The following is a 13,257-nucleotide window of genomic DNA, read 5'->3' as shown; positions in this document are numbered from 1 at the left end:
TCGTACTAAAATAATAATGACAAATTCCTCTCATCTGAAGCTGTCAGATTCCAGCTGCATGAGGCACAAGCTTGCAGGATCTGTAACTTACTCAATGAAGGAAAACCAGATTTGCACCTCTGTCTTGCCAAAGCCAACTTTGGCTTGGTTCCCTTTCTAGCAGAGTTTGCTGTTGGAGGAGAAGCTAAGGCTAGGCCAGGCTGGGATTGTGCTAGGACTCTTAGCAGGGCTGATAGCTGCCATCAGACTGCCAGATGCAGTGTACTACAGCAGTGTGAGTCCTCGTTTCTCAAGGAGTGTAGCCGTGGAGAACGCATGTCCTCGCTGTGCCAAGACAGGGGAGTTTCACACTGCTAGAGCTTGTGTTTTTCTAGTTTCAGTTGCTTATTGATAAGCTGATGTTTGCTGGTTTCTTTTGGGTTGCATTTTTTAAAATTCGCAAGGGGTATGTTTCTGTTGAAATTCTTCCTGTAGTTATTTTGTGAAGCAAGAAGGATGCTGCACATTTCACTATAGGACTGGTCTAAGACCTGGCTGAAGGAACAAGTGTCCAGCATACCTTTGGGACCACTTGTCTGACCTGACCCACAGAGCTGGCAGGCCAGAGCTTGCAGGCTTTGGTCAGGACATCAGCCCTTCTCCCCTCTTGGTTCTAGGAGCCCTGTTACATCTGTCCTATTATGCTTATCATACCTAGCCTGTCTTAAACAGATCAATAAAGAAATCCCGTTCCACAGTGAGAAGGGAGTCTTAGATTCAACCTTCCTGCCTCTCTGTCTTGCATAAAAAAATTTAATGCCATGTCATCTGAGTATGACCAATTTATAGCAGTCCTGCTCACAACAATATCCAGGCATCATCAGGGCAGAAGCTTGCTCCAAGATTTGCCTGGACTAAGACCAGTCATACTTTTGAGGTGTTGAGATTGGAGGAGCACCTTGCAATGATTTCACTGTATTTTGGGTCAGGCTCCAGACAGAATGCTGTTAGAGCCAGGCAGTGAGTATAATTATCTTCTGGGTATTTTCTCCTTTTGTTCTTGCAAATACATTCAGCGTCTTGATTCTTTACATGTGGAAAGCAGCAGGTACCGTTTTGGCTTTGTAGTGTTTGACCGCTATAGGAATTGGTGAAATTGTATTACAGTTTGTTTACCTTTTCTATTTCCAAGCAAAATGGAAGCATACAAAAATGATTATTTGTTTGCTTTATCCAGACAGACTTTGACCAAGGAAACTGTGTAGTCTTCTAAGAAATAATAACTAGCTTTTACTGTAATGAATCTCTTTGCACAGTGCAAACATAACAAATAGAAATTAAAAGTACAGTTTACCCTACAGCGTAGGTTTGGGTGACACTTATAAAAGGCTATAAAACATGTTAATTAAAGTTTTATAGGCTCATAATTATGCATTATTTGAGAGAAATATCATTAACAATACCAGAGCTATGCAGAAACTTAATATGGTCTTCAGATACGTGGAAATATGTATAAAATAAAGATGTTTCTAAGGAGGTCCTCTTTCCCCATTGCATAAATCCTGTTTAAAGGCAGAAATGCAGAATACGGAAATCGGGAAGGCTGATTCTTCTTCCTGCATTCCCTACCATTTCTGAAAATCATCATGGAATAGATATCCTTCTCTTTTTTTTTTTGTGGAAACACTTCTAATTACTTTTCAGCTGGGTTCTTGGTGATCTCATGCAGAAATAATTTTTTAGTATATAAATCTGCCTTCATAAGAATCCCCATAAATATAACATAGTAAACAAACTGTTTGGAGGTCAGACCACAGAAGAGCTTGACCTTGCGTTTGTAGCAGTTTAATGTACGCTAGGGCTTAGATTTAGCAGGATTAAATTTTGCAAAGGTGCTGTGCCAAGTGTTCCTTGCAGAGTAGGAATAGCTGAAAGCCTAGTGCAAACCAATAGGAAACACTGGGAACAAACACTTGGGTGAAATTTTAGGCACAAATGTGGTTTTGATATAATCCAGCATCTTAGCCAGTGTGCAAAACGAGTGATGACTTTCAAGACTAAACAGATACTTTGGAAGTATGTTTTCAGTAAGACCGTCTAAATTCAGGTACTGATTATCTTTCACTCTTTATCATTAAAGGTCTAAGTTATGTCCTTATTTCTGTTCAAACAAAGCCCCATGATTAAAGTTAAATAGCATTAAGTGCCTTAGGGATAAGTTTCTATATATATATTTTTTTTTGGACAACTTGAATTTGCTGAATTAGGGCTTCTGTATTATCTTTGGTAACTGAGCTTAGGTATGTTTTGCAAAAAGGGTATCACACCACACGGCCTTAAAACACAGGTGCCTCTTCTTTCTGTGTAGATGTACCCTTCCTTAGGAAAATGAGCTTATTTACAGATTTTGTCAGTGAAATATAAAAAGAGCCATATTGTGGTGATGTGAACAAGTAAATACAGATATATGGTTTCCAGTGCAGGTGATACTTTTTCTTCCAAAGGAGCATTTTTATTTCAAGCATTATCACTATTATGCTCACTAATATGTTTTTTAGGAGTGTAAATCCTAGGCTGTTGTTTTAAATTGTTTACCTGTATGTGTTATCTGTTCAAAAAATGTATTTGAAAATATGTCTGCTGGTAGCACTTCTGAGGTTATTTTTGGCTGTTTACTGTTATGAATGCTCAGAATGGCAAAGAAGAAAGCCAAAGCTTGTGCTTGTACCCAGAATTTTTTTTTTTTTTTTGATAGCAGCTCCTCTCTTTTTGCCTGAATGGTTAGAGATGTCAGAGGTAAGAGATTCACTGCTGTTTACTATGTCGGGTGATATAAGCCTTATGATTCCTTACAGCATCAAGCAAAGGAATAATAGCTGATAACATAATATATAAAAATATATATGGCCAGATGCATTTAGTTTGTACAATTCCATTCCATTTTAATATCAATATTTAATCATCACCTAGTGTTTTTGTTATTCCTTTTCAAACACTCTTTTAATTTGCTGCAAGCTCTTTCATGCCTCAGCTTTAATTTTAAACTCTCCACAGCACAGCTTGCATTGTAAGAAATGCATTGAGTTGGTGTGGCAGAACTTCCATGTCATAAAAAACAATGTCTGCTTATTACAAGAAGTTGTTATCTTTCAAGATGAAAAGGACATTTATTGATCCCTTAGTGGTTTTATTTTCAGTCCTTTTATGGGAAAAGAAGCATGTTATCTTTAAGCTAGGATTTTGGAAGGAGCCTAAGGGACCTAGGAGCAAATTGAAGTCTTTTGGCTATGAAGAGAAAGCTGTAGACCCAGCAACGCGGCGGCAGAGATCGCTTCTCTAGTCTGCCCTGGGGTCTTGGTGTGCTCACTCACATATTGGCCGAGTTGCTGGTGGGAGAGTCCCCTACTCAGTTTCAAACCACCCGAACTAACTTTGTTTTGGCTGAAGGCACCTCCCAGCCAGCTCTGCAGGTAGATCTGTGAAGCAGTAGCCTCAAAGATGTGCGCTCAGGGACTAATACCTTCTGCTACAGCAGCTGTATACAGAGTCCAGCTCAGTCTGCAGCCTTTTAAACACTGCATTTCTCATGCTTATGTACAGTCCCACTCACGAAAGCATTTAAGTGTGTGCTTACTATTTAAGCACACGAATATCTCAATGCAGTGAAAACTCTGGTTGAGTACTTCGCTGAAATGGGCTCTCCGTGACCTGATTCTCAAAACTGCTGAGCACTCGGATCCCTGTGAGGTCAGTGAACGCTGCTGGGCCTTCATTGCTTTGGAAGTGGAGCTGAAATATGCTCATATGAACTTTGCTTCATGCACATATGCTTGCAAAACCCTAGCCCTGTTTTTAAGGATGCAAGACAGGAAGAGAATCCTTTTTGAATCTTTCAGGAAAAAATCCATGAAGATGTTAAAAGGCAGACCCTGGTTAGGGAACATTAATGAATCTTTGAATTTTTGTAAGTCGTTGTTTTGTTTTGTTTGCTTCTGCTTAAAATACTTCTTTCCACAAACCATCAGAGCTGTTCAGTTTAAAGATTTTCATGTCTGATTGATTGCTTTATACTTGACAGAAAGATCCTGAGCAGCACGTGTCTGTTTGAAGTGGTATTTCTTTGAACGTCAGCTGATCTCTCAGGTTAGAGAAAGTAACCTGATTTTAAGAAAACTAGCACATAAATTGCATCTGTGCTGCTAAGACCTGCTGACACCGCAAAGATAGTCTTGACAAAGATTTTCTTTGGGCCACAACTCATCTTGTACAGGGTGTCAGATGGATTCTTCATTTCTGTTCTTTCATTCTTTATTACTGAGGGCATTGGCAGAGGGACAGGGCTTCTGCTTCTTCCAGAGTTCAGTGATTGGCACTGCTTGTCTTTCATCTGCAGCAATAATCCTCTCTGTCTAGGGCTTAAATATGCAGAATTTGCTGAGGAAACAGGGAATCTCCTTACTTAAAATTTTTATTATTGGACAAAAGAAATCATTAGCAAAGAATAAGATGACAAAAGCCCAGAAGGCACAAATAGCAAGGGAGCTCTAGTGCACAGGGTTTTGGGGCCCAACTCCAGTCATTCTTTTAAAGAGGTTTTGTTTTTTTTTTTTAAGACTAACTTGGCACCAGCTTTTCTGCATACATGTGCATGCATGTGTGCATGCGTCACTGTTTGTGTAGATGCTCAAATATGCCTTTAGTGTTAGTAGTGCACATATCAATACCAGTGTGTCTGAATGCACAGCGGTGATGAAAACCGTTATGCAGATGAGAGGATGTAAAAAGCAGTGAGGTTTCTGCAAAAGTAACTTGTGCACAGGCTTAAGTAAAGAGCATTGCAAATCATATCCAAAATATTTTCTCAGTGTCTATGATTATGTTATTTCTATAGCAACTAATTATGCCATAAACCAAAGATCATGACTTCAGGTGGCATGTGAGCAGAAGGAGATGAGCTATTAAGTATTGAAGATCCTTTTTTTTTTCATGTAAATTTCCTTATTTATGAAGAAAAAAAAAGAAAGAAAATGAAAAAAACCCCAAAACTTGAAGTCTGCTATATAAGTGAAATTGCTTCTGGCTGGAGTAGTTTTTCAAAATTTTGTTGGAGGCATTAGTAAATCTCTAAAGGAGTTGCACGAACAGCTGTGAATATTAGACAATCTTTTTATTAGATATGGAAGTCTCTAGGACATATGACTTTCTCCTCCTGCCCATGCAATCCAGGGCTCAACCTTTTTCCAGCAAATACAGCCTTTTGCACATACTGAAATTGCTAATGAATGAGCAAGGACCCTGGAAATAAAAGGGACGGTGTGGAATGTATGTGATAAGTTTGAGGTTTTAGTGAAGCATGTTCTTTTCTGCTTGACTAGTTAAAAGGTTCTTGAGAGATCCTCAGCTTACAGCCCTATGGTAATACTCCTTGAGCTAGGTGAACTGATGCCCAGAATAGGACTGATGGTTGGTTGATTTACCCTTTTCTTAGGGGGTTGCTTTGACAGGCCTTGCTTTTAGTTCAGGAACTGGCTTTATGGCTCTAAGTCTGACCCACTTGTGACTCTCTCAAAGCCTTTGGCAACTTTTTGGCTCTTTGAACCATGAGAGTTTTTTAGGAGTGCACAGGATTTAGGGAAGAAACCCTTTGGCTTCTGCTTCTTTGCTCTGTGTGGGCTGTCAGAAAGGGAGTTGACATGCAGGGACACTGTCACCAGATTTCTCCATTGCTTAGCCTCTGGATGGAGATGCTTGCTGGCTCAACACCTAGGTCCCAGTCACGTTCATAGAATCATAGAATGGCTTGGGTTGGAAGGGGCCTTTAAAGGTCATCTAGTCCAACCCCCTGCAGTGAGCAGGGACATCTTCAGCTAGATCAGGTTGTTCAGAGCCCCCTCCAACCTGACCTTGAATGTTTCCAGGCATGGGACATCTACCGCCTCTCTGGGCAACCTCTGCTAGTGCTTCACTACCCTCATTGTAAAAAATTTCTTCCTTGTATCTCGTCTGAATCTACCCTCTTTTACTTTAAAACCATTCCCATTCTCCTATCGCTACAGTTCCTGTTAAAAAGCCTGTCCCCATCTTTCTTATAAGCCCCCTTCAAGTATTGAAAGGCCGCAATAAGGTCTCCCCGGAGCCTTCTCTTCTCCAGCTGAACCCTCCCAACTCCCCCAGCCTGTCCTCACAGGGGGGTGCTCCAGCCCCCTGAGCATCTCCGTGGCCTCCTCTGGCCCCACTCGAGCAGGTCCGTGTCCTTCTGATGTTGGTGCCCCCAGAGCTGGACCCAGCGCTGCAGGGGGGGTCTCACAAGAGCAGAGCAGAGGGGCAGAATCCCTCCCCTCAACCTGCAGCCACACTGCACTGCATGCAGCCCAGGAGACAGTTGGCTTTCTGGGCTGTGAGCTCACACTGCCAGCTCATGTCCAGTTTTTCATCCACCAGTACCCCTAAATCCTTCTCCTCAGGGCTGCTCTCAATCCCTTCATCCCCCAGTCTGTGTTTGTGCTTGTGACTGCCTTCAACCCATGTGTAGGACCTTGCACTTAGCATTGTTCAACTTCATGAGATTCATGTGGGCCTGCTTCTTGAGCTTCTCCAGGTCCCTCTGGTTGGCATCCCGTCCCTCAGGTGTGTCACTGCGCCACTCAGCCTGGTGTCATCTGCAAATGTGCTGAGGGTGAGCTCAATCCCACTGTCCGTGTCATCGATGAAGATACTAAACAGTTCTGGGCAGGGCTGAGCAGAAACTGCAGACCTACAGCAGTGTGAAGCTGTCAGGTTAAAAATAATATTCTCACTCCCTTTTGCCTTGTGATTTCAGTCATTTATATTCATGCAAAATGAATATACAAAAGCAAACAAATCAAAGACACCATCACAAGGGTTTTTTTTTCTCTTAGCTGAAACAGCCAGCCTGGCCCTGAACTTTGGTTCACCTTCCAGTCAGAAGAGGTAATGTTTCTCTTAGTCTTTGGAAGAGGTCCATTTTTTACAAAGCCTGCATCGTGGAATCAAATGTAACCAAACAGTAGCTGCAAAGAGTGCACCGCAGGGGAGAGAAGGGATTGCTTGCTAGGCACATTGCTGGAGAATGGAACAGGCAGTGCCAAACAATTTTGATTAATGCTTTTATGTGGTGATTTCTGTATGCATGAAATTAAACAGTTCACCCTTTGGACTATATTTATCAATTGATCACCCTTAGCTGATTGTAGTGCTGTGGTGTGGAGTAAAGTTAATAACCCACAAAAAGCTCCCACTCTTGTAGTAATATTTGATCTTAAGACATTTTTTTCGCTGAAACTACTGGGCAAGACTATCACCTCTCATGTGCATGTGTTTGTGCAAGCCCCTGTTGCAGAACAGGAGCAGTTGTCACTGTATTTATATAGCATATTTCAGTAATAGCTTATAGCAGGATTTTTAAAAAGTTTATTTTATTTTGTGGGTGCCTTCTTAGCAGTTTTTATGAGATGCTCACAAACAGGCTACTGAAGTTAATGTGAAGTGGGTTATTTCATTAGGAGGATGGAGCAGGTATGCAGAGTTTTGAAGACAGTGACAAGAGGCATTAGTAGAGGGAAAGCCAGTGCAACCAATGAAGGACTGATGAGATGAAATTAATGAGGAGGTGAGTTAGTGGCTGCATTTTATGTGGCCTGAAGGGGCTGGTCTTTTGTGTTTATGAGTGTTAAATCATGGAGCAGAAAGAGAAAGCAGTATTCAAAATGGAAGGTCTGATCCAAAGCAGAATTAAAATACTCGTTGGTTTCAATTAATGGTTCCTTTGGGCTCAGAGGTGTCACACACAGTGAGGCATGAGGAGGAGAAGCCCTGGACGTGGAACAGGGAGAGAAGCAGCTAGGTCTGGAAAGACACAGTGCACCACAAGAGGAGCCAGAGACAAGCATGGGGCCAAAGAGGCCCAGAAAGCAGCCGTCATCCAAACCACGGGGATGGGCAGGTTCTTTAAAGATCCTCGGTAGTGTGTTTTGACACATTAACCTTCACTTGAGCCCTGAGTACACACCCGAAGCTCGCTCAGGCCTTGGCAGCGGCGGTGGCCCTGCCATGGCAAGCAGGGCCCGGCCGCGCCACCCGGCCTCAGCCCCACCTGGCACCCACTGCTGCCCCTTGCGCAGAGCAGGGCCGGGACCTGCCCACCCGCGGGTAATGGCCGCCTGCCCCCCGAGGTGGTGTGCCACGGCGAGCGCTGGGGGAGCTGGTCACAGCAACGGGAACAAGCAAGGGAACGGGGGTGGGTTTGGCTGAGGCAGGTAGGAGCATGGTGTGGGCTTGTGATGTGATGACTGCAAGCGCAGGGTGGGGGGCAGGTGGGAAGCGTGGGCTGGACAAGTAGGTGTGTGTCTTCAGGTGAGATGGCTGAAGCCTTGGATGAGCCTGTTCTGAGAAAGAGTGTGAGGGAAAAGGCAGTTAACAGATCTACCGCTGATGCCCAGAACTTTTACAGTTTCTATCTATTACCTGGCATTCATGTGACATCGTTAGAGCGCTGCCTCTACTCTTTTGGGGCCAGGGTTTTGGCTGGAGACGTGGAAGCGTTACCAGCCTCCCACTCAAAGTGGCAGGGACAGAGTTGTTACAACATAAATGGTAGCACACCACCGGAATCAATACAAATTGAACCTCTGCTGGCGAGGCTGCAACAGTGCTTGCTTTCCTGTGCAGAGGAATCAATATGAATTGGCCACAGGATGGGAATACACAAATACAGTTGGGGAGAGAAAAAGTAGAGGGACAGCGGAGGTGAAGAGGCCGCTAGGTCCAGGCTGTGATTTTAGGCTCAGTCATTAACTAAAAGTTTAGTGAAAGCTGTAATTCACCTGCCCCTCGGGTCACCCTTGTGCCCATAACAGCCCAACGGCGCAGTGCTTCCAAGCTTTATTCTTCTTGGTTCATGTAACTATTCCTTCACTGTAACAGCTTAAATGTTGATATGGGTCCCAGCATGTCACTGCCCCTTTCATCCACTTCCCACCAGGGACGGGAAAAAATAGAGTACATCAGCCTTTCTCTTTTTTATTGCTTTTTCCTAGTTCCTGTGCAGGGTCCTACTCCTACATATAAGCATGTCATCCAAGCTGTGGTTAGCCTGCCAGGGCAATGTTGCTATCTCAACGTTTTTCCATTTAGGCTAGCAACTCTGACTGGGTTTCCTAGCGTGGAAGATTTAATAAAAAGAATGATTCCAGAGCTGTATAATGTCTATATCCCAAATGACAGTGTTTCTAATTAGCTGTTGATATTGGCATGAGAAAGAAGAACAGCGACGACTTGAGAGCTAAATTTTACACTAAAGTGCCTTTGAAAAGTTGTCATTTCAATGAGGTGTGCTGAGGGATGGTGGTGAACGGAGGCTGGGGTAAAAGTACCCTTTATTGTAAGGGTCACGTGGGACCTCTGCCTTCCTCATATGTTCTGCATCTGTCTGAAATATACCCACTGTGTGTTGATGTTTATTATTTTTTATTTAAAAGCAGCATTTAGAAACTCTCCATTCTACCTCAGATCCTGGCTATAGAAATTATTCCACCCATATTAAGGACTGAATTCTCTTGGGAACTGATGATTTCTTGCCTTAAGGAAAGGTGAAATCAAGTGATTTCTACCCCTTTTATTATCCTGATAGCAGTAACTGAGCTGCTTTTGAGCCTTCAGATGTCTAGTTTACAGTAAATATACTAAATTGGCCTCTGTTACATGCTTGCAATACCATGGGCACCGTTGTTAAATAATGATTATCTGACTTGACACTGTTTCAACATAATCTGTGTACTGAGCTGTACCCAGTTTTTCTTTTTACCGTTTAATATGGAGCTTTGTGCATAGGCATTTCTGTATACTGACAGCGGACATATCAAATATTTGAATTGGCTTTGGGTTTCCATTGCCAAAATGGTCTACTTGCTATACAGACAAGGAGGAAGATTGGAGGCAGAATTGTTTGGTGCCATAGGAAAAATAAATGGTGTATTGGAAACTCAGACTGAGAACAGATCTGCCTGCATGGGACCATCTTTATGTCGTAGGAGAGGAGGATTCTTCTTTCTGGGGACAGAGTTTATACCACGCAGGAAACAGAGGGATGAAAAGGAGAAGAGCGAGCTCTGGCATGGGTATGAAGTATCTCTGGTTTTAGAGGTATGGCAATTAAAAAGTGAAAAAGTTGTAAGTCATCCAGAGTTGTTGAAACAGATGGCACAGAAGTTATTACTCTTGTGTTCTGTGCTCAAGTTCTTTCTCTCTGAAGCTTGCACCAGGTATGTCCAGCGTATTTATAGTTTGCAGAGGAAATGAAGGGAAATAATTAGACCAGCTTTGCAGTTTGTAAATTAACAGAATTAAAGGGTGGTTTGCAAGGGTGAACTGCTCAAGCTATGTGCAAAAGGAGCTCATTTTACTTTTACTAATTTGTTCTTTAATTAATTGGTGCCTATGTCTCTTGATTTGTGCTGAGGCCGGCAAGATGCTTCATACAAGAAACTTGTTTTCATCTTGATTAATTCTCTGCTGGGGCAAGCCTTTTAAGAAATATTAGCCAGCCATCTTCTCACTGAGCTCCAGGAGCTTACAGTTAAATTTGTAAGGCAGAGGGTGAGAGAAGTGAAGGCAGAGACAGGCCAGCCCAATCCTACAGATCAGGATTTGGTGCACACAGAGACAAAGCGAGTTACTCATCCAGGGAATTTAGGGCACAGGTTTAGGGTAAATGAGTCTTACTTTCCTGAGAGCTAATACTGTAATTACCCCAGGTTCAGTCAGATTTTTCCTTTCTGAAAAAGTTGTGTGTGGCAGCTTTTCGACTCGTTACTGCCAGTGGGAGTAGCCGGCTTTTAGGGAAGCGCTCCCCACCGTAGGGAGCGCGATGCCAATCCGTGAGTTACCTGCCAGGGGGAGATAGGCTGCTGGAGAAGCAAATGAGCTGCCGATACATTTTGCCGAGCGCTGGTTCCGTGGGACGGAGGGCAGTAGGGAAGCCCCGGTGATGGATCGGCAGCGCCACAAACGAGCTTCCCGGCCGGGGAGGCGCGGCCCGCTCTGACCCCGCTCCCCGCCGCGTCCCCAGCGCTTACGCGTAAGGCATTTTTACTACAGTTCTTTACTCCCGTTCCTCTCGGCAGCGCTGCCTGTGTCTGCGGGCAGCTGCCCGTCAGGCGCCATCGCCGCCCGCTTGCTCCGTGCTGAGAGTTCCGGAGCGGGGCGGCCCCGCTCCCCGCCGGGGGCTCCCGCCGCCGGCAGCACCCCGACACCGCGGGGGGGGCTTCTACCTGCGACGGCGGGGTGGGGGGTACCGGGGGGCTGCGACAGGCGCGGGGGGGTGGGTGTGCGCCGGGCGGGGCGGCCCCCGCCGCTGCCGGGGCGGGCCGGGGCGGGGCGCGGGGCTGGCGCGGAGCCCCGGAGGAGTGGCGGCCGCGCCGGGGATGGAGCGGCGGGGCCGGCTGGGCGCGGGCTCCCTCCGCGCGAAGGGGCTGCGGGGACCCTTCAAGTGAGCCCCGCGGCTCGGGGCAGGGCGATGTGGCGCGGAGGAGCGGGCCGCGGGAGCTGCCTGCCCCGGGGATAAGCCCTGCCCCTGCCCGCCAGCCCGGGGCGGCGGCACCCTCCCGCCCGTGCGCGGCATGTGGAGCCGGGCTTTGGTGTGGCGTTTGCCATCCGAGCGAGGTCACGCTTCCTTTTTTTAAAATTCGTTGCTTTGGGTACAGTATTTCTCTCTCTTTTTCTCTCCTCTGGTAGCGGGGGGGGCCGGGAGGGACGATTGTGACACCGGAGGGAATGTTTACTTGTGCAGAAGTCTTTCTCATGTGGAAGCACGCTGCTCCCTAACTCCTGGCGTAGCAGACTCCAGTTCACCAACTTTGCAGCCGTACAGCACATGTAACTCCTTGACAGGATGGCAGACAAAAGAACAGCTGGTGCAAAGCAATAGGGGATTCATAGCAAGGAGGAGGAAAGAAAACCACAAACCTTTCACCCGACGACTGTCAGAGCAGCAGTTGCGACGGGACGAGCTGAAGCCACCATGCGCAGGTCTAGCACCGATGAGTCGACCTATCACAGGAGCCCTTCCCTGGACAGCAAGGATTACAGTTTCCCAAATGGCGCCTTTCGTCGCTACAGCAGCATGTATGGTGGCCAGTTTGGGGCTGCCAGTAACTCTTTTTTTGGATTCCACACCAATCCAGGCCCTAAGGCCACCAAGGCTAAGTACACGTCCCCCAAGGGAAACAAGTACGTTGTCTTTTACCTGGATCTCTCATTTATTTTTCTCCTAGAACTGAAGAGGTGCAGCATGGCTCACAACTGCCTGCAGTGTATCAAGTACCTAATGTTTGTCTTCAACCTTCTCTTCTGGGTGAGTACATGTTTGAAACTGCAAGACGGTTGCATTTGTGTCTGCTTACTAGGATGGAAGGTGAACTTGTTGCTGCTCTTAAACTTAGAAGTTTAAACTTGGAAGCTGAACAAAGGGGTGTCTAGGCTATCCTTTCTGTGGCCTCAGTAATTTGCGTGGACAACCTACTGAGGCTTTCCTTCACCCTCTTATTTCCTGGCCTTCAGCTGTGTTTCAAAACCGTGCTACGAGGGAAAAGAGTGTGTTTATAGAGGCCAGTTGCATGAATGCCTTCATCACTGTGTTCCTGTGAGAGCCATACACTCCTTTTGTCACCCTGATCTTTTCATTCTTGTGTGTGCTTGCCTCAAAAGTCATGCATAGTCTTAGAGAAATCGCTGAGGCATTCATGATTTTAAAGTTGAGCACATGCTCACATCCATTGCTGTGTCGAGGACGGCACGCTCGGCACATCACAACATGAAAGCCTGTATCAGGAATCTCCAGGTGATCATTCTCCGTCCCAGTCAGTGGTGGGTCCTAGCCTTGCCATTCCCTCCCGAAGTCGTGGCTCTGAAGGGTGGAGGGACACCAGAGCCCTCCTCACTTCTTCTGGGGCTGCTGCTCTATGGCAAGAGCTTATCAAACCACTGTGAGGAATGTGTGTGCCGGCTGGACACCCTGATGGGACATATGGGCATGCATCTCCGCATTGTCTTTTTAATAAATGAGGTGGCTGCCAACAGCAGGGTGGCTCGGCATTTCACTGCCATGAAATGGAGCACAGGCTGTAGACGAAGGCTAAAGAAGCTCAGTGGGGGGGTCAGGTTACAAATTCTGTTTGTCCTGTAAAAAAGGGAGTAGAGTGATCGCTAGGGGAAGGGAGGAAGTGATTTCTAGTTCAAAGTCTCCCATCCAGATTCCTACAT

The 13,257-nt window shown here is 45.6% G+C and overlaps 1 protein-coding gene across 6 annotated transcripts in view; it reads left to right on the top strand.

The window, feature by feature from the left end:
• TSPAN4 (tetraspanin 4) overlaps positions 1-13,257 on the top strand; it is a 453,985-nt gene that overhangs the window by 242,905 nt on the left and 197,823 nt on the right. For 3 of the 6 annotated variants that reach the window (XM_074918701.1, XM_074918702.1, XM_074918705.1), the window contains one exon: positions 12,270-12,349. In XM_074918701.1, the coding sequence (XP_074774802.1) occupies positions 12,287-12,349 (63 nt within the window). In that variant the 5' untranslated portion in view covers positions 12,270-12,286. Of the gene's footprint in view, positions 1-10,961; positions 11,075-11,439; positions 11,694-11,774; positions 12,350-13,257 lie in introns of those variants that run through there. The other 3 variants (XM_074918704.1, XM_074918706.1, XM_074918700.1) reach the window with 3 other exon arrangements.

Source organism: Athene noctua, chromosome 14 (genome assembly GCF_965140245.1).
Source record: "Athene noctua chromosome 14, bAthNoc1.hap1.1, whole genome shotgun sequence".
NCBI lineage: Eukaryota > Metazoa > Chordata > Aves > Strigiformes > Strigidae > Athene > Athene noctua.
The sequence above is the reverse complement of the archived record's forward strand: the minus strand, read 5'-3'. Positions and strand labels throughout refer to the sequence as shown.